General features: G+C 49.0%; 1 protein-coding gene across 1 annotated transcript in view; it reads left to right on the top strand.

Annotated features, from left to right (window-relative positions):
- Window positions 1-19,801, top strand: part of LOC135554813 (RNA binding protein fox-1 homolog 1-like) — a 252,533-nt gene that overhangs the window by 199,840 nt on the left and 32,892 nt on the right. The window contains 4 exon segments of the mRNA XM_064987255.1: window positions 1,254-1,314; window positions 1,707-1,760; window positions 11,917-12,052; window positions 19,613-19,652. Coding sequence (XP_064843327.1) covers window positions 1,254-1,314; window positions 1,707-1,760; window positions 11,917-12,052; window positions 19,613-19,652 — 291 coding nt within the window.

Below are 19,801 nucleotides of genomic sequence, written 5' to 3'. Positions count from 1 at the left end.
TCTCTCTCTCTCTCTCTCTCTCTCTCTCTCTCTCTCTCTCTCTCTCTCTCTCTCTCTCTCTCTCTCTCTCTCTCTCTACCTCTACCTCTCTCTCTCTCTCTCTCTGTCTCTCTCTACCTTTACCTCTACCTCTCTCTCTCTCTCTCGCTATCTCTCTCTCTCTCTACCTCTCTCTCTCCATCTCTCTCTTTCTCTCTACCTCTCTCTCTCTCTCTCTCTCTCCACCTCTCTCTCTCGCTACCTCTCTCTCTATCTCTCTCTCTCTCTACCTCTCTCTATCTCTCTATCTTTCTCTCTTACACACTCTTTCTCGAACGCTCGCTACGCTCAAATTCACGTGACTTTCTTTTGGCTTGTGGTTGAGTTGGGTGTTTCTTGAAGCTGTGTTCTGATTGTATGTTTTCTCTTGTGTGTTACGGCGTGTTTTACCACTCAGTGTCTCAGTCTAGCTGCTAGCGTGATGATGAGTGATGATGCGTGATCCAATCTGATTGGTTGAGACATGCACTGACTCGTTGCACCTCTACTCTGGGACTGTGGAACCCATTGATTGTGTTTTTGGACCACAATGCATCCTGTTTTTTTTTTAATTTTCCCTTCTGTTAGCTGTGATTCAAGCTGGAATGACTTGATTGATTGACTTGATTGATTGGTTGATTTGATCAGTTTTTTTGATTTCCGTTTTGATTTCTGTTTTGATTTGGTTGATGACTCTGATTGTTGATGCGATGACGCTCCAGGCTTGGTGAGGTGGAGGTTGAATGCTAAAAGTCACTTTGTGTCTGTCTGATGGTTCTTCTGACTCTGGATGTTGCAGAATGCTCCAAACACGTCTGTCCTCCTCTTCCTCCTCCTCCTCCTCCTCCTCCTCCATGTTGTTTGTTAGCTGTTTCCCTCCTGATCGTTCTTGTCCCTCTCCTCTGCATGCTCCTTCATATGACAACACAGCTGTTTGATTGTTTTGTCTTTTTTGAAGATCAGAACTGGATTAAGCATGCTGGAAATCTTTTACCATTTTTATGAAAATATAATATTTTTGTTAATTTGCTTTTGTATTGAAGTGTTTACTACTTATGTGTGACCTGTTTAAATCCTGACGTGAATGTTTGCCAAGTTAAAAGGTTTTGGGAACACATTGATGTATGAATGACGATATGGAAGCATGCTGCTCTCTAGAACCCTACATACTGTTGGGGTTTAATATGTGTCTGACTGCTATTGGAAACGCACTGATACAAGCCTGTCTGTGATAGGTCAACAATGCAACGGCACGGGTAATGACCAATAAGAAGACCGTCAATCCTTATGCAAATGGTAAGACTCACCGTGCCTCTGTGGGAGGGGTTTAAGACTCACTGGGCCTCTGTGGGAGGGGTTTAAGACTCACTGGGCCTCTGTGGGAGGGGTTTAAGACTCACCGGGCTTCCATGGGAGGGGTTTAAGACTCACCGGGCCTCTGTGGGAGGGGTTTAAGACTCACTGGGCCACCGTGGGAGGGGTTTATGACTCACCTCCCACTTATATGTTTTGCCTTTATCTTCTGGAATATTTTCATTTCTATCCTGCAACAGCTGCTCAGTTAAATTTTGTATCACCTTCTCGGTCTCTTCCTCTCTCTCTACTTCTCTCTCTCTCTCTCTCTCTCTCTCTCCTTTTCTCTCTCTCTCTCTCTCTCTCTGTCTCTCTCTCTGTCTCTCTCTCTCCAGGGTGGAAGTTGAACCCAGTAGTCGGTGCAGTCTACAGTCCAGAGTTCTATGCAGGTAAGAGGACAGAAGCCCAGTCATTAACTGTGTTCCAAGTCTTTAGGTCTTAGACATCACATTATTCACTGGACCACATCCACATCACATGATTCACTGGACCACATCCACATCACATGATTCACTGAACCACATCCACATCACATGATTCACTGAACCACATCCACATCACATGATTCACTAAACCACATCCACATCACATGATTCACTGAACCACATCCACATCACATGATTCACTAAACCACATCCACATCTCATGATTCACTGAACCACATCCACATCACATGATTCACTGAACCACATCCACATCACATGATTCACTGAACCACATCCACATCACATGATTCAGAGAACCACATCCACATCACATGATTCAGAGAACCACATCCACATCACATGATTCACTGAACCACATCCACATTTTTACATTACATTTACATTTAAGTCATTTAGCAGACGCTCTTATCCAGAGCGACTTACAAATTGGTGAATTCACCTTCTGACATCCAGTGGAACAGCCACTTTACAATAGTGCATCTAAATCATTAAGGGGGGGGGTGGTGAGAAGGATTACTTATCCTATCCTAGGTATTCCTTGAAGAGGTGGGGTTTCAGGTGTCTCCGGAAGGTGGTGATTGACTCCGCTGTCCTGGCGTCGTGAGGGAGTTTGTTCCACCATTGGGGGGCCAGAGCAGCGAACAGTTTTGACTGGGCTGAGCGGGAACTGTACTTCCTCAATGGTAGGGAGGCGAGCAGGCCAGAGGTGGATGAACGCAGTGCCCTTGCTTGGGTGTAGGGCCTGATCAGAGCCTGGAGGTACTGCGGTGCCGTTCCCCTCACAGCTCCGTAGGCAAGCACCATGGTCTTGTAGCGGATGCGAGCTTCAACTGGAAGCCAGTGGAGAGAGCGGAGGAGCGGGGTGACGTGAGAGAACTTGGGAAGGTTGAACACCAGACGGGCTGCGGCGTTCTGGATGAGTTGTAGGGGTTTAATGGCACAGGCAGGGAGCCCAGCCAGCAGCGAGTTGCAGTAATCCAGACGGGAGATGACAAGTGCCTGGATTAGGACCTGCGCCGCTTCCTGTGTGAGGCAGGGTCGTACTCTGCGGATGTTGTAGAGCATGAACCTACAGGAACGGGCCACCGCCATGATGTTGGTTGAGAACGACAGGGTGTTGTCCAGGATCACGCCAAGGTTCTTAGCGCTCTGGGAGGAGGACACAATGGAGTTGTCAACCGTGATGGCGAGATCATGGAACGGGCAGTCCTTCCCCGGGAGGAAGAGCAGCTCCGTCTTGCCGAGGTTCAGCTTGAGGTGGTGATCCGTCATCCACACTGATATGTCTGCCAGACATGCAGAGATGCGATTCGCCACCTGGTCATCAGAAGGGGGAAAGGAGAAGATTAATTGTGTGTCGTCTGCATAGCAATGATAGGAGAGACCATGTGAGGTTATGACAGAGCCAAGTGACTTGGTGTATAGCGAGAATAGGAGAGGGCCTAGAACAGAGCCCTGGGGGACACCAGTGGTGAGAGCGCGTGGCGAGGAGACAGATTCTCGCCACGCCACCTGGTAGGAGCGACCTGTCAGGTAGGACGCAATCCAAGCGTGGGCCGCGCCGGAGATGCCCAACTCGGAGAGGGTGGAGAGCAGGATCTGATGGTTCACAGTATCGAAGGCAGCCGATAGGTCTAGAAGGATGAGAGCAGAGGAGAGAGAGTTAGCTTTAGCAGTGCGGAGCGCCTCCGTGATGCAGAGAAGAGCAGTCTCAGTTGAATGGCTAGTCTTGAAACCTGACTGATTTGGATCAAGAAGGTCATTCTGAGAGAGATAGCGGGAGAGCTGGCCAAGGACGGCACGTTCAAGAGTTTTGGAGAGAAAAGAAAGAAGGGATACTGGTCTGTAGTTGTTGACATCGGAGGGATCGAGTGTAGGTTTCTTCAGAAGGGGTGCAACTCTCGCTCTCTTGAAGACGGAAGGGACGTAGCCAGCGGTCAGGGATGAGTTGATGAGCGAGGTGAGGTAAGGGAGAAGGTCCCCGGAAATGGTCTGGAGGAGAGAGGAGGGGATAGGGTCGAGCGGGCAGGTTGTTGGGCGGCCGGCCGTCACAAGAAGCGAGATTTCATCTGGAGAGAGAGGGAGAAAGAGGTCAGAGCACAGGGTAGGGCAGTGTGAGCAGAACCAGCGGTGTCGTTTGACTTAGCAAACGAGGATCGGATGTCGTCGACCTTCTTTTCAAAATGGTTGACGAAGTCATCTGCAGAGAGGGAGGAGGGGGGAGGGGGAGGAGGATTCAGGAGGGAGGAGAAGGTGGCAAAGAGCTTCCTAGGGTTAGAGGCAGATGCTTGGAATTTAGAGTGGTAGAAAGTGGCTTTAGCAGCAGAGACAGAGGAGGAAAATGTAGAGAGGAGGGAGTGAAAGGATGCCAGGTCCGCAGGGAGGCGAGTTTTCCTCCATTTCCGCTCGGCTGCCCGGAGCTCTGTTCTGTGAGCTCGCAATGAGTCATCGAGCCACGGAGCGGGAGGGGAGGACCGAGCCGGCCTGGAGGATAGGGGACATAGAGAGTCAAAGGATGCAGAAAGGGAAGAGAGGATGGTTGAGGAGGCAGAGTCAGGAGAAAGGTTGGAGAAGGTATGAGCAGAGGGAAGAGATGAAAGGATGGAAGAGGAAAGAGTAGCGGGGAGAGAGAGCGAAGGTTGGGACGGCGCGATACCATCCGAGTAGGGGCAGTGTGGGAAGTGTTGGATGAGAGCGAGAGGGAAAAGGATACAAGGTAGTGGTCGGAGACTTGGAGGGGAGTTGCAGTGAGGTTAGTGGAAGAACAGCATCTAGTAAAGATGAGGTCGAGCGTATTGCCTGCCTTGTGAGTAGGGGGGAAGGTGAGAGGGTGAGGTCAAAAGAGGAGAGGAGTGGAAAGAAGGAGGCAGAGAGGAATGAGTCAAAGGTAGACGTGGGGAGGTTAAAGTCGCCCAGGACTGTGAGAGGTGAGCCGTCCTCAGGAAAGGAGCTTATCAAGGCATCAAGCTCATTGATGAACTCTCCGAGGGAACCTGGAGGGCGATAAATGATAAGAATGTTAAGCTTGAAAGGGCTGGTAACTGTGACAGCATGGAATTCAAAGGAGGCGATAGATAGATGGGTAAGGGGAGAGAGAGAATGACCACTTGGGAGAGATGAGGATCCCGGTGCCACCACCCCGCTGACCAGAAGCTCTCGGGGTGTGTGAGAACACGTGGGCGGACGAAGAGAGAGCAGTAGGAGTAGCAGTGTTATCTGTGGTGATCCATGTTTCCGTCAGTGCCAGGAAGTCGAGGGACTGGAGGGAGGCATAGGCTGAGATGAACTCTGCCTTGTTGGCCGCAGATCGGCAGTTCCAGAGGCTACCGGAGACCAGGAACTCCACGTGGGTCGTGCGCGCTGGGACCACCAGATTAGGGTGGCCGCGGCCACGCGGTGTGGAGCGTTTGTATGGTCTGTGCAGAGAGGAGAGAACAGGGATAGATAGACACATAGTTAACAGGGTACAGAAGAGGCTACGCTAATGCAAAGGAGATTGGAATGACAAGTGGACTACACGTCTCGAATGTTCAGAAAGTTAAGCTTACGTAGCAAGAATCTTATTGACTAAAATGATTGAAATGAAACAGTACTGCTGGAGTAGGCTAGCTGGTAGTGGCTGCGATGTTGACACTACACTAATCAAGTCGTTCCGTCGAGTGTAATAGTTTCTACAGTGCTGCTATTCGGGGCTAGCTGGCTAGCTAGCAAGGTTGATTGCGTTCCGTTACTTTAAAAGAACGACAATAGCTGGCTGGCTAACCTAGAAAATCGCTCTAGGCTACACAATTGTCTTAGATACAAAGACGGCTATGTAGCTAGCTAGCTACGATCAAACAAAACAAACCGTTGTACTGTAATAGTTACTACAGTGCTGCTATTCGGGGCTAGCTGGCTAGCTACGTTAGAAGAACGACAATAGCTGGCCAGCTAACCTAGAAAATCGCTCTAGGCTACACAATTGTCTTAGATACAAAGACGGCTATGTAGCTAGCTAGCTACGATCAAACAAAACAAACCGTTGTACTGTAATAGTTACTACAGTGCTGCTAATCGGGGGCTAGCTGGCTAGCTACGTTAGAAGAACGACAATAGCTGGCCAGCTAACCTAGAAAATCGCTCTAGACTACACAATTGTCTTAGATACAAAGACGGCTATGTAGCTGGCTAGCTACGATCAAACAAATCAAACCGTTGTACTGTAATGAAGTGAAATGAAAATGTGATACTACCTGTGGAACGACGGAATGTTGACCGGGTAGTTGGAGTTCAATTCGGTAGAGGTTGGCTAGCTGTTGGCTAGCTAGCTAGCAGCATTTCCTACGTTAAGGACGACAAATAGCTGGCTAGCTAACCTCGGTAAATTAAGATAATCACTCTAAGTCTACACACTCTAAACTGCACAATTATCTTGGATACGAAGACAACTATGTAGCTAGCTGACACTACGCTAATCGAGTCGTTCAGTTGAGTGTAATAGTTTCTACAGTGCTAGTGGACAGTGGATGTTAGCTAGCTGCTTAGCTAGCTGCTGGGCAGATACGTTAGGACGACGAAATACGATAATTATGCAATTGTCGTTGATACAAAGACGGCTATGTAGCTGGCTAAGAAGAAGTTGCTAAGATTAGACAAATCAAACCGTTGTACTATAACGAAATGTAATGAAAAGTTATAAAAAGTTATACTACCTGCGGACCGAAGTGTAGATGCGGCCGCTCGCTCCAACCGGAACCGGTTGGAGCGAGATTCACATGATTCACTGAACCACATCCACATCACATGATTCAGGGAACCACATCACATGATTCAGCAGTACTCCGGGTGGTCAGGTCATTGGTGTAAATTATACATCGGGTAATCCTGAAAGCTGATTGGATTAAAAAAAATGCATTCCAACCAGTGTCTACTCCACAAATTACCACCGGCTAAATCTATGATGTTAAAATGTCTATTTACTCTGTTCCGTCTGACTGCGCAATCCACTGTCTCATCAGCCCAACCAGGCAATTTATAAACTTGATCTCCACTATAAAAGGCATCTGGACATTATCTCACATTTCTTGAAGACTAACATATAGTTTTCAACAGCGGAGATTTATATCAATCTGGCTGTCTGTCTCTCTGACATTTACAACATTGTTTCAGTATTCAAATTCTCCAGTAGTCGGTGCAGAGTTCGGGGCGGCAGGGTAGCCTAGTGGTTAGAGCGTTGGACTAGTAACCAAAAGGTTGCAAGTTCAAACCCCGAGCTGACAAGGTACAGTTAACCCACTGTTCCTAGGCCGTTATTGAAAGTAAGAATTTGTTCTTAACTGACTAAAATAAAGGTAAAATAAAACATTTGATCTCCAGCTGTCCCATAGTAATGACCGTGTCAGGATGAGACAGACTGGCAGGCAGCTCTTCTGGTTCATAGGCACATGATTACTGCGTACAACAACAGCTGTAGGATCAGCAGAGGCATTCGGGGCAGTTAGAGTGACATAAATTAGGTTACATTGTGTCTACCTGGTATAATGTACATTTGCTGAAGCATTATGACAACACTGCGTCACAATGGTAGGTATTAACTGAGCTGGGCTTGGGTCATTGATAAGTCATTGTCTCAACGCAGCCTTATAGTGCTGTGAAAGGATCCAGGAACCCAGATGATCTGGGTGGATCCCATCCTCCTTATAGTGCTGTGAAAGGACCCAGGAACCCAGATGATCTGGGTGGATCCCATCCTCCTTATGGTGCTGTGAAAGGACCCAGGAACCCAGATGATCTGGGTGGATCCCATCCTCATTATAGTGCTGTGAAAGGACCCAGGAACCCAGATGATCTGGGTGGATCCCATCCTCCTTATAGTGCTGTGAAAGGACCCAGGAACCCAGATGATCTGGGTGGATCCCATCCTCCTTATAGTGCTGTGAAAGGACCCAGGAACCCAGATGATCTGGGTGGATCCCATCCTCCTTATGGTGTTGTGAAAGGACCCAGGAACCCAGATGATCTGGGTGGATCCCATCCTCCTTATGGTGCTGGACCCAGGAACCCAGATGATCTGGGTGGATCCCATCCTCCTTATGGTGCTGTGAAAGGACCCAGGAACCCAGATGATCTGGGCGGATCCCATCCTCCTTATAGTGCTGTGAAAGGACCCAGGAACCCAGATGATCTGGGTGGATCCCATCCTCCTTATGGTGCTGTGAAAGGACCCAGGAACCCAGATGATCTGGGTGGATCCCATCCTCCTTATAGTGCTGTGAAAGGACCCAGGAACCCAGATGATCTGGGTGGATCCCATCCCATCCCATATAAAACGTGTTTTGTTTCCAAAAGGTATCGACATTGTCAACAAAAGTTACACCCAACGAGCTGCAATAATCACATAGCCCGTTGTGAAGAGAAAGATCCCTGCTGAGGCGTTCAATGCCACGATTCAGAGAGGACACAGGGGCAGATATGATGTGTCTTTTGTTAGTGTCTAGCAGAGAGTCAACCAGCTCCTTAAAATCCAGTTTCAACTGTTCAGAGCCGCCCTTCATAATGTCATTAAAACCCCCGACGATGACTTTGAAATCGTTAGGCACTGCAGCCGCAGACACAGCTCCCCCCCCCATGCTGTTTGTATCCGCTCCGGGCCTCTCGTTGGGATTGTGGTCTGCTTTTTGGGAGGCCGCTGTCTTCGGCTTCCACGGCTCAGTGACATGCGGCCACCGTTGAATGTCTTGCTCTTCTTGCTGTGCTCCTTCGACGCCGTGTTCAGGTGGGGGAGCTCCGGGCAACACCGGCCAGTCGGATAACGACAAACGACAAGGCGGAGATGCATCCAACGAGCCCAAAAGCCCTCCAGCCACCGGCGTAAAAAATGGAAACATTCCACTCCGTGTTTTCACTAGTTTCATACATAGGCTGGCGACCTGCGTGATCAAGGAAGCCACCTCAAGCTCAGAATCATCGGCAAGTAAACATTTTTCCTCATTGGAACTCAGAGTGATCCGGTTTGTAGTAGATACAGCTCCTACACAAAGGCCAGAGCAACTCCATTTGAGCGGGACCCACCAAGGTCACACCAACCTGGGTTGAAATGCCCACCAAGGCCACACCTACCTGTGTTGAAATGCCCACCAAGGTCACACCAACCTGGGTTGAAATGCCCACCAAGGTCACACCAACCTGGGTTGACTGCCCACCAAGGTCGCACCAACCTGGGTTGAAATGCCCACCAAGGTCACACCAACCTGGGTTGAAATGCCCACCAAGGCCACACCTACCTGGGTTGAAATGCCCACCAAGGTCACACCAACCTGGGTTGAAATGCCCACCAAGGTCACACCAACCTGGGTTGACTGCCCACCAAGGTCGCACCAACCTGGGTTGAAATGCCCACCAAGGTCACACCAACCTGGGTTGAAATGCCCACCAAGGCCACACCTACCTGTGTTGAAATGCCCACCAAGGCCACACCTACCTGGGTTGAAATGCCCACCAAGGCCACACCAACCTGGGTTGACTGGCCACACCTACCTGTGTTGAAATGCCCACCAAGGTCACACCAACCTGGGTTGAAATGCCCACCAAGGCCACACCTACCTGTGTTAATTGAAACAATGCTTTAGTGCAGTACAGAAGAATCAGAAGACAGTGGTAACAAATAGATATTTATAGAGTAGAGGGGTAGAAGACTTCATGATGACACACAGACTCAACAACAAATACTCCTACACACACGCACGCACACACACACACACACACACACACACACACACACACACCAAGCATTTTAAGACTCGTAGAGGATTTCTTCCTCTTTCTTTGTCTTTTTCTATATATACCTCTTTGGCGTGTGTGTGTGTGTGTGTGTGTGTGTGTGTGTGTGTGTGTGTGTGTGTGTGTGTGTGTGTGTGTGTGTGTGTGTGTGTGTGTGTGTGTGTGTGTGTGTGTGTGTGCGCGCGCATGCATGCGTGTTTACCTTGGCTGTACCATTCCTGACCTTCTGTCCTCTCCTGTCATTACCCTCTCTCTCATTATGGTGAAAAATATCCTGATTTATCATTATATGAACAAAGTCAGGAAGAAGGACATAGGGAGAGAGGGAGAGAAAGAGAGGCAGAGAGAGAGAGAGGGAGAGAGAGGGAGAGAGAGGCAGAGAGAGAGAGAGGGAGAGAGAGAGAAAGAGAGAGAGAGAAAGAGACAGAGAGAGATAGAAATAGAAAGAGCGCGAAAGAGACAGAGAGAGAGAGAGAGACATAGATAGACAGAGAGAGAGACAGAGACCTAATTGTCTGTCTTTTCAAGGGCGTCATGGGGCTGAACTATATTTTGTAAATTGAAATCAATATGTTTCATTTCTCCAGACACTCATTTTCCTAATTCAGTGAACATTCTTTTAATTACAAGATGCTCCGTATCGATTCACTTTGTCTCACCTTTCAAATCCCCCAAACATCATTAGGCTTGGTGTGTGTGTGTGTGTGTGTGTGTGTGTGTGTGTGTGTGTGTGTGTGTGTGTGTGTGTGTGTGTGTGTGTGTGTGTGTGTGTTGCGTGTGTGTGTGTGTGTGCGCGTGTGTCTGTGCGAGTGTGCGTGATGTGTGTGTGTCAGTGTGTGTTGGGCCTGCTTTAGGTTCTCCTGTCTCTCCCTTCTCTTCTGTGATTAATGAGGGCATCTTGAATACGTGCCGATGGTGTCTGGACACTGGGAGTTGGGTCGGCTCACTAGACTGTTGTTTAGATGTGCTGATGGTGTCAGGACACTGGGAGTTGGGTCGGCTCACTAGACTGTTGTTTAGACGTGCTGATGGTGTCCGGACACTGGGAGTTGGGTCGGCTCACTAGTCTGTTGTTTAGACGTGCTGATGGTGTCATGACACTGGGAGTTGGGTCGGCTCACTAGACTGTTGTTTAGATGTGCTGATGGTCAACCACTTGGAGTGTTGAAAGGTTCCGACTACTTGGAGTGTTGAATGGTTCAACCACTTGGAGTGTTGAAAGGTTCCGACTACTTGGAGTGTTGATTGGTTCAACCACTTGGAGTGTTGAAAGGTTCCGACCACTTGGAGTGTTGATTGGTTCAACCACTTGGAGTGTTGATTGGTTCCGACCACTTGTAGTGTTGAAAGGTTCCGACCACTTTGAGTGTTGAATGGTTCCGACCACTTGAAGTGTTGAATGGTTCCGACCACTTGAAGTGTTGATTGGTTCCGACCACTTGAAGTGTTGATTGGTTCCGACCACTTGGAGTGTTGAAAGGTTCCGACTACTTGGAGTGTTGATTGGTTCAACCACTTGGAGTGTTGAATGGTTCAACCACTTGGAGTGTTGAAAGGTTTGACCACTTCTAGTGTTGAAAGGTTTGACCACTTGGAGTGTTGAAAGGTTTCCGACCACTTGGAGTGTTGAAAGGTTTCCGACCACTTGGAGTGTTGAAAGGTTTGACCACTTGGAGTGTTGAAAGGTTTGACCACTTGGAGTGTTGAATGGTTCAACCACTTGGAGTGTTGAAAGGTTCCCGACCACTTGGAGTGTTGAAAGGTTTGACCACTTGGAGTGTTTAAGGGCTTGAGTGTGATATACTTGATACCACAGAAAAATGTTCTCCGTTTCCATGGTCACACAAAGCCTGTAGTGTATATTACCAGTCAGACTATGAGAACATTGACCCGGCATCATAGTCTGTTGTTGTTGTTGTCGTTGTTGTGTCCATGCATAATACAATCAATAGGAAGATGTTTACCTTGTGACTCTTCTGTCAATATACCTGGTGTCTTTAGGACAGTCTGGTCCATTCAGGAGATATCACGCTCTAATCCTGTTGAATCACTGTCTGTGTCCCAAATCACTCCCTATTCCCTAGATAGTGCCCTACAATCCCTGGTCAAAAGTAGCACACTATGTAGGGAATAGGGAGAGTGTTTGTTTTGAGCAGTTTTAGTATTTTAATATTTGACTTGAATCGATGTCATCTGAATTTACAATTCATCTCGTCGCAATTTTTTACACAGAACACTGAAGCATTTCTCTGTGAAATGATCACCCCTTCTCTCCCTCCCTCCCTCCCTCCCTCCCTCCCTCCCTCCCTCCCTCCCTCCCTCCCTCCCTCCCTCCCTCCAGTACCGGGCTTCCCCTACTCAGCAGCCAGTGCTGCGGTGGCAGCCTACAGAGGGGCCCATCTAAGAGGTCGAGGGCGTACGGTCTACAACACATTCAGAGCAGCCGCACCCCCACCTCACATCCCCACATACGGAGGGTGAGTATCCCTCTCTTCTCTCTTTATCTAGCTGTACCGTGCTTTCTCTTTCTGGCATTATGTGTGTATACCTCCTCTCCTCTTGTTCCCTTTGTCTCTCTCTCTATCTCTATCCTCCTCCTGTCTCTCTCTTTCTCTATCCTCCTCCTGTCTGTCTCTCTCTCTATCCTCCTCCTGTCTGTCTCTCTCTCTATCCTCCTCCCGTCTGTCTCTCTCTCTATCCTCCTCCCGTCTCTCTATCCTCCTCTTGTCTCTCTCTCTCTTTAACCTCCTCCTTTCTCCTCTCTCTCTTCCTCTTTCTTTCTCCCTCTCTCTCTCTGTTTCTCTCTCTAACTGTCTCTCTCTGTGTCTGTATATGATGTGTAATGGGGTTTTCGGGACAGAGGACAGAAGCATTGCATGCTGGTCTTACCCCACTAGAGAAAGCCACCCCATAGCATGTGATCGGGCCCAAAGACTTGCACCTGACCTTGCACAGACTCCTGTGAGATGACCGTCAGTCTGGGCTGGGGGGTTCTGGGGGTTGTCGTGTTTGGGATGGATCTAAGGTCCATTGTGTACCCTCCTATTGGTTAGGGTTAGGATTGGTGGAGGGGGATCTGATCCTAGATCTGTGCTTAAGGGTAACTTCCACCCGGCGCTTATAGCTCTCTGCTGTCTTTGGATTTGGAGAGAGCCCCGCCTCCCCCGTGCCCCCCACACCCTCTCCCTCTTCACCCCCCTTCCCCCATTCCCCCCACACCCTCTCCCTCTTCCCCCCCTTCCCCCATGCCCCTGACACCCTCTCCCTCTTCCCCGTGACCCTCACACCCTCTCCCTCTTCGCCGTGCCCCCTACACCCTCTCCCTCTTCCCCCCCTTCCCCCATGCCCCCCACACCCTCTCCCTCTTCCCCCTTCCCCCATGCCCCTGACACCCTCTCCCTCTTCCCCGTGACCCTCACACCCTCTCCCTCTTCGCCATGCCCCCTACACCCTCTCCCTCTTCGCCGTGCCCCCTACACCCTCTCCCTCTTCCCCGTGCCCGCTACACCCTCTCCCTCTTCCCCTAGAGGATGATAGCTCTAGCAGGGGGCCCTCTCCCTCTTCCCCCCCCCATCCCCTACAAGATGATAGCTCTAACAGGGGGCCCTCTCCCTCTTCCCTGCCCTCCCATCCCCTAGTGGATGATAGCTCTAGCAGGGGGCCCTCTCCCTCTTTCCCTGCCCCCCATCCCCTAGTGGATGATAGCTCTAGCAGGGGGCCCTCTCCCTCTTTCCCTGCCCCCCCCCCCCATCCTCTAGAGGATGATAGCTCTGACAGGGGGCCCTCTCCCTCTTCCCTGCCCCCTATTCCCCTAGAGGATGATGGCTCTAACAAGAGTCCCCCCCATCCCCTAGAGGATGATCGCTCTAACAGGGCTCCCCCCATCCCCTAGAGGATGATAGCTCTAACCCCCCCATCCCCTAGAGGATGATAACTCTAACAGGGCCAACCTCCCATCCCTTAGAGGACGATAGATCTAACAGGGCTCCCCCCATCTCCAAGAGGATGATAGCTCTATCAGGCCCCCCATCCCCTCGAGGATGATAGCTCTAACAGCCCCCTCTCATCCCCTAGAGGACGATAGGATGTTAGCTCTAACAGCCCCCCCCATCCCCTAGAGGATGATAGCTCTAACAGCCCCCCATCCCCTAGAGGATGATAGCTCTAACAGCCCCCCCCCCCCCATGCCCTAGAGGATGATAGCTCTAACAACCCCCCTCATCCCCTAGAGGATGATAGCTCTAACCCCCCATCCCCTAGAGGATGATAACTCTAACAGGGCCAACCTCCCATCCCTTAGAGGACGATAGATCTAACAGGGCTCCCCCATCTCCAAGAGGATGATAGCTCTATCAGGCCCCCCCATCCCCTCAAGGATGATAGCTCTAACAGCCCCCCCTCTCATCCCCTAGAGGACGATAGGATGTTAGCTCTAACAGCCCCCCATCCCCTAGAGGATGATAGCTCTAACAGCCCCCCCATCCCCTAGAGGATGATAGCTCTAACAGCCCCCCCATGCCCTAGAGGATGATAGCTCTAACAACCCCCTCATCCCCTAGAGGATGATAGCTCTAACAGCCCCCCATCATCCCCTAGAGGATGATAGCTCTAACAGCCCCCCTCATCCCCTAGAGGATGATAGCTCTAACAGCCCCCTCATCCCCTAGAGGATGATAGCTCTAACAGCCCCCCTCATCCCCTAGAGGATGATAGCTCTAACAGCCCCCCTCATCCCCTAGAGGATGATAGCTCTAACAGCCCCCTCATCCCCTAGAGGATGATAGCTCTAACAGCCCCCCTCATCCCCTAGAACAGCCCCCCTCATCCCCTAGAGGATGATAGCTCTAACAGCCCCCCATCATCCCCTAGAGGATGATAGCTCTAACAGCCCCCTCATCCCCTAGAGGATGATAGCTCTAACAGCCCCCTCATCCCCTAGAGGATGATAGCTCTAACAGCCCCCCTCATCCCCTAGAGGATGATAGCTCTAACAGCCCCCCTCATCCCCTAGAGGATGATAGCTCTAACAGCCCCCCTCATCCCCTAGAGGATGATAGCTCTAACAGCCCCCCCTCATCCCCTAGAGGATGATAGCTCTAACAGCCCCCCTCATCCCCTAGAGGATGATAGCTCTAACAGCCCCCCTCATCCCCGAGAGGGAAGTCCTGACATAGAGATAGGTGACATAGATAGTATTTCCATGAACTCTGGTCCACTCCCTTAATTGCTCTCATGAAAGCCCAATCTGGAGTCATTCATGCAGAGCTGGGGGTATTTCTATTACAAATGGCTGTCTGAGGGAGATGAGCGGACTGGAAATGAATTTATGCGACCAACACACACACACACCAGTCCCAGAGAGCAGTCAAATAACTCTGTCCGAAGCAGAATGCTCTTTCCATGTTGTGACATTTCAGTTGCTATCAGAGACCAAACAGTCTAGAACACATCTAATTGCTGAGACACACACACACACACACACACACACACACACACACACACACACACACACACACACACACACACACATACAACCAACACACACAAACACAAAAACACACACACAACACACATACACACACACACAAACACACATACTACACACACACACACACATACAACACACACATACAACCAACACATGTACAACAAACACACATACAACCAACACACACAACACACATACACCACGCACACAACACGCACACAACACACACACACAACACACACATATAACACACACAGACAACACGCATACAAGACACACACACACACATGCAACACACACACACACATACAACACACACACAACACACTACACACACACATACACAAAACGCACTTTCAACACACACTTTCAACACACAAATACAACACACACATTCAACACACACACACACACACACACACACACACACACACACACACACACACACACACACACACACACACACACACACACACAGACACACACAGACACATACAACACACACAACCAACACATGTACAACAAACACACATACAACCAACACACACAACACACATACACCACACACACAACACGCACACAACACACACACACAACACACACATATAACACACACAGACAACACGCATACAAGACACACACACACACATACAACACACACACACATACAACACACACACATACAACCAACACATGTACAACAAACACACATACAACCAACACACACAACACACATACAACACGCACACAACACACACACACAACACACACATATAACACACACAGACAAGACGCATACAACACACACAACACACACATGCAACACACACACACAACACACACATACAACACACACACAACACACTACACACACACATACACAACACGCACTTTCAACACACACTTTCAACACACAAATACAACACACACATACAACACACACACATACAAACAACACATGTACAACAAACACACATACAACACACACACGTACAACCAACACATGTACAACAAACACACATACAACCAACACACACAACACACATACACCACACTCACAACACGCACACAACACACACACACACAACACACACATATAACACACACAGACAACACGCATACAACACACACAACACACACATGCAACACACACACACACACAACATACACATACAACACACACACAACACACATACACTACACACACACACAACACACATACAACACACACACACATACAACACACACACACACACACACATACAACACACACACATACAACCAACACATGTACAACAAACACACATACAACCAACACACACAACACACATACAACACACACACACAACACACACACACAACACATACATATAACTCACACAGACAAGACGCATACAACACACACAACACACACATGCAACACACACACACAACACACACATACAACACACACACAACACACTACACACACACATACACAACACGCACTTTCAACACACACTTTCAACACACAAATACAACACACACATTCAACACACACACACACACATACAACACACACACATACAAACAACACATGTTCAACAAACACACATACAACACACACACGTACAACCAACACATGTACAACAAACACACATACAACCAACACACACAACACACATACACCACACTCACAACACGCACACAACACACACACACACAACACACACATATAACACACACAGACAACACGCATACAACACACACAACACACACATGCAACACACACACACACACAACACACACATACAACACACACACAACACACATACACTATACACACACACAACACACATACAACACACACACACATACAACACACACACACACACACACACACACACACACACACAACACACACACAACACGCACATTCTTCACACACATACAACACATATACTACACACACACACAACACAAACATACAACACACACACACACATACAACACACACACACACACAACACAAACATACACACACAACACACACATACCACATACACACAACACACACACAACACGCGCATTCTACACACACACACACATACACAACACACACATACAACACACACACACACACAACACACACACTACACACACACAACACACATAATACACACACACACACACACATACAACACATATGCAACAAGCACACATACAACACACACATACAACACACACACACATCAACACACACACACACACACACAACACACACATACACAACACACACTTTCAACACACATTCAACACACACACACACAACACACACATACAACACACACAACACACACATAAAACACACACACAACACACACACATATACGATACCCAGAAACTCTCCGTTTTATCTGGGTGAGATGTCTTTTATCTTGGTCACAGAGGACCAGAAAGCAGAGTGTCATAACAGAGACAGAGAGGTGACAGATGGACCTGGGAAAAATACTAGATGCAAATGTTATAATCATCATGACCATGAGGTCCTGTGTGGCTCAGTCGGTAGAGCATGGTGCTTGGACCTTGGGGCTTGGTGCTTGGACCTTGGAGCTTGGTGCTTGGTGCTTGGACCTTGGTGCTTGGTGCTTGGAGCTTGGTGCTTGGACCTTGGTGCTTGGAGCTTGGACCTTGGTGCTTGGTGCTTGGAGCTTGGTGCTTGGACCTTGGTGCTTGGACCTTGGTGCTTGGTGCTTGGACCTTGGTGCTTGGAGCTTGGACCTCGGGGCTCGGGGCTTGGAGCTTGGACCTTGGTGCTTGGTGCTTGAACCTTGGTGCTTGGAGCTTGGAGCTTGGAGCTTGGAGCTTGGACCTCGGGGCTCGGCGCTCGGGGCTTGGAGCTTGGAGCTTGGACCTTGGTGCTTGGACCTTGGTGCTTGGACCTTGGTGCTTGGACCTTGGACCTTGGTGCTTGGACCTTGGTGCTTGGACCTTGGACCTTGGAGCTTGGACCTTGGAGCTTGGACCTTGGAGCTTGGAGCTTGGAGCTCGAACCTTGGAGCTTGGACCTTGGAGCTTGGACCTTGGAGCTTGGAGCTTGGACCTTGGACCTTGGACCTTGGACCTTGGACCTTGGACCTTGGACCTTAGAGCTTGGAGCTTAGACCTCGTAGCTTAGAGCTTGGAGCTTGGAGCTTGGACCTCGGAGCTTGGACCTTAGAGCTTGGACCTTAGAGCTTGGTGCTTGGGGCCTGGTGCTTGGAGCCAAATGTTGTTGGTGGTGATTCCCGCTGGGGTCACACCCACACATAAAATATATGGAACATATGATTAGTTGTCATCGAGGAGTTGTTTCAACAGTCTGATCAGAATGTGGTAGGAAGATGAGGTATTTTGCAGTGACAGTAGTGACATCACCTTTAGGACTGTTCATTAGTTCAACTAACTGTTTTCTGATTGGCGTTTCGACTAAGGCCCCCTTTGACTCCAAGTGTGGGGTCCGAGATGCACTTTCTGATTGGTGTTTCAACTAAGGCCCCCTTTGACTCCTAGTGTGGGGTCCGAGATTCACTTTCTGGACCTCCCCAGCCCCCTTACCACCTCAGAGAAAGACTGGATCCCAAATCCCCCCCTTCCCATTGGCCCCAAAGTTACTTGTTCACACTCACTTCCTTCTTCCTCCCAAATGCAGGTAAAACTATAAAGGGTGTTAATTAGCCCCACCGGTAGGCTCTTCTACTGAGCCTGCACTGCTGCCAGCTGCAGACAGAAGTGGAATCCCATAAGGCACCGTGTTATTTTTTTAGTTTGCGCAATTTCACACAAAATAATAGAGGCTTTTGCGATTTAAATGACACGTGCGTTTGTTTATGTCCTGACTTGACACGTATAAAAGATGACATAAGCACTCATGCTAACTGTTATATTTTGTTAAACGACAGGGGGGGGTTGTTCATTTTAATGTCTTGCTTGTTTTGTTATTTACATGTGGAACATGAATTGCACCATTCAAGTGCGGAGTGTCGGTGCTTTCAAGACAACTGGGAACTCTGGGGAAAAAGAGGTCAAATCGTGCCGTCAGTGAAAGAGCCGGAAAGCGGAGCTCTAGAAAGATGCCTGAGTTTCCCACTTGGAATTCAGAGCTTGTTTCTTTCACAATTCTCAATTGTCTTGAACACACTGAGGTCAGACGTCGGAGAGTTCCGAGTTCCCAGTTGTTTTGAATGCGGCATGAGTACCGAAGTTGATGGTTTATTGATCCCCTCGCCACTCTGGAAGTCACCCTCTGAGTTTCGTCAGCAACACGTGACAACAGAGGGCCCTCCGAGAGAGTTGGTAGGGGCAAGGCGCTGGTTTGGGATTCACAAAGAGAGACAGAGTAGGAAGAGGAGAGTGCCTGCAGAACTTCCCTGTTTGGCTCCACCCCTCTCGTGTCTGGTGGTTTTTGATTGGACAAACTAACCCCTCCACAGACAGAGAGGGTTGGTGTCTAGATGGTGCCTGCATGTCAACTTGCACTAATATGGATGTTTGTTTTGTTTGTGTTTGTTTGTGTTTGCATCCTTTGCAGTGTTGTTTACCAGGATGGATTTTATGGTGCAGATATTTATGTAAGTATTATTACCAGTGAATGACGTAGAGGTCCGTAACAGAGATAGATGTGTTTCTACTTACCACTCAGGACACATGACATTCACATGTGCCTGTATTCATGTTGGTTGGCTGTACGCTGAGTCAAATATTTAGAGAGTTGCAGAGC

The sequence above is a fragment of the Oncorhynchus masou genome, chromosome 14, assembly GCF_036934945.1.
Source record: "Oncorhynchus masou masou isolate Uvic2021 chromosome 14, UVic_Omas_1.1, whole genome shotgun sequence".
NCBI lineage: Eukaryota > Metazoa > Chordata > Actinopteri > Salmoniformes > Salmonidae > Oncorhynchus > Oncorhynchus masou.
This window is presented reverse-complemented; position numbering and strand designations above follow the sequence as displayed.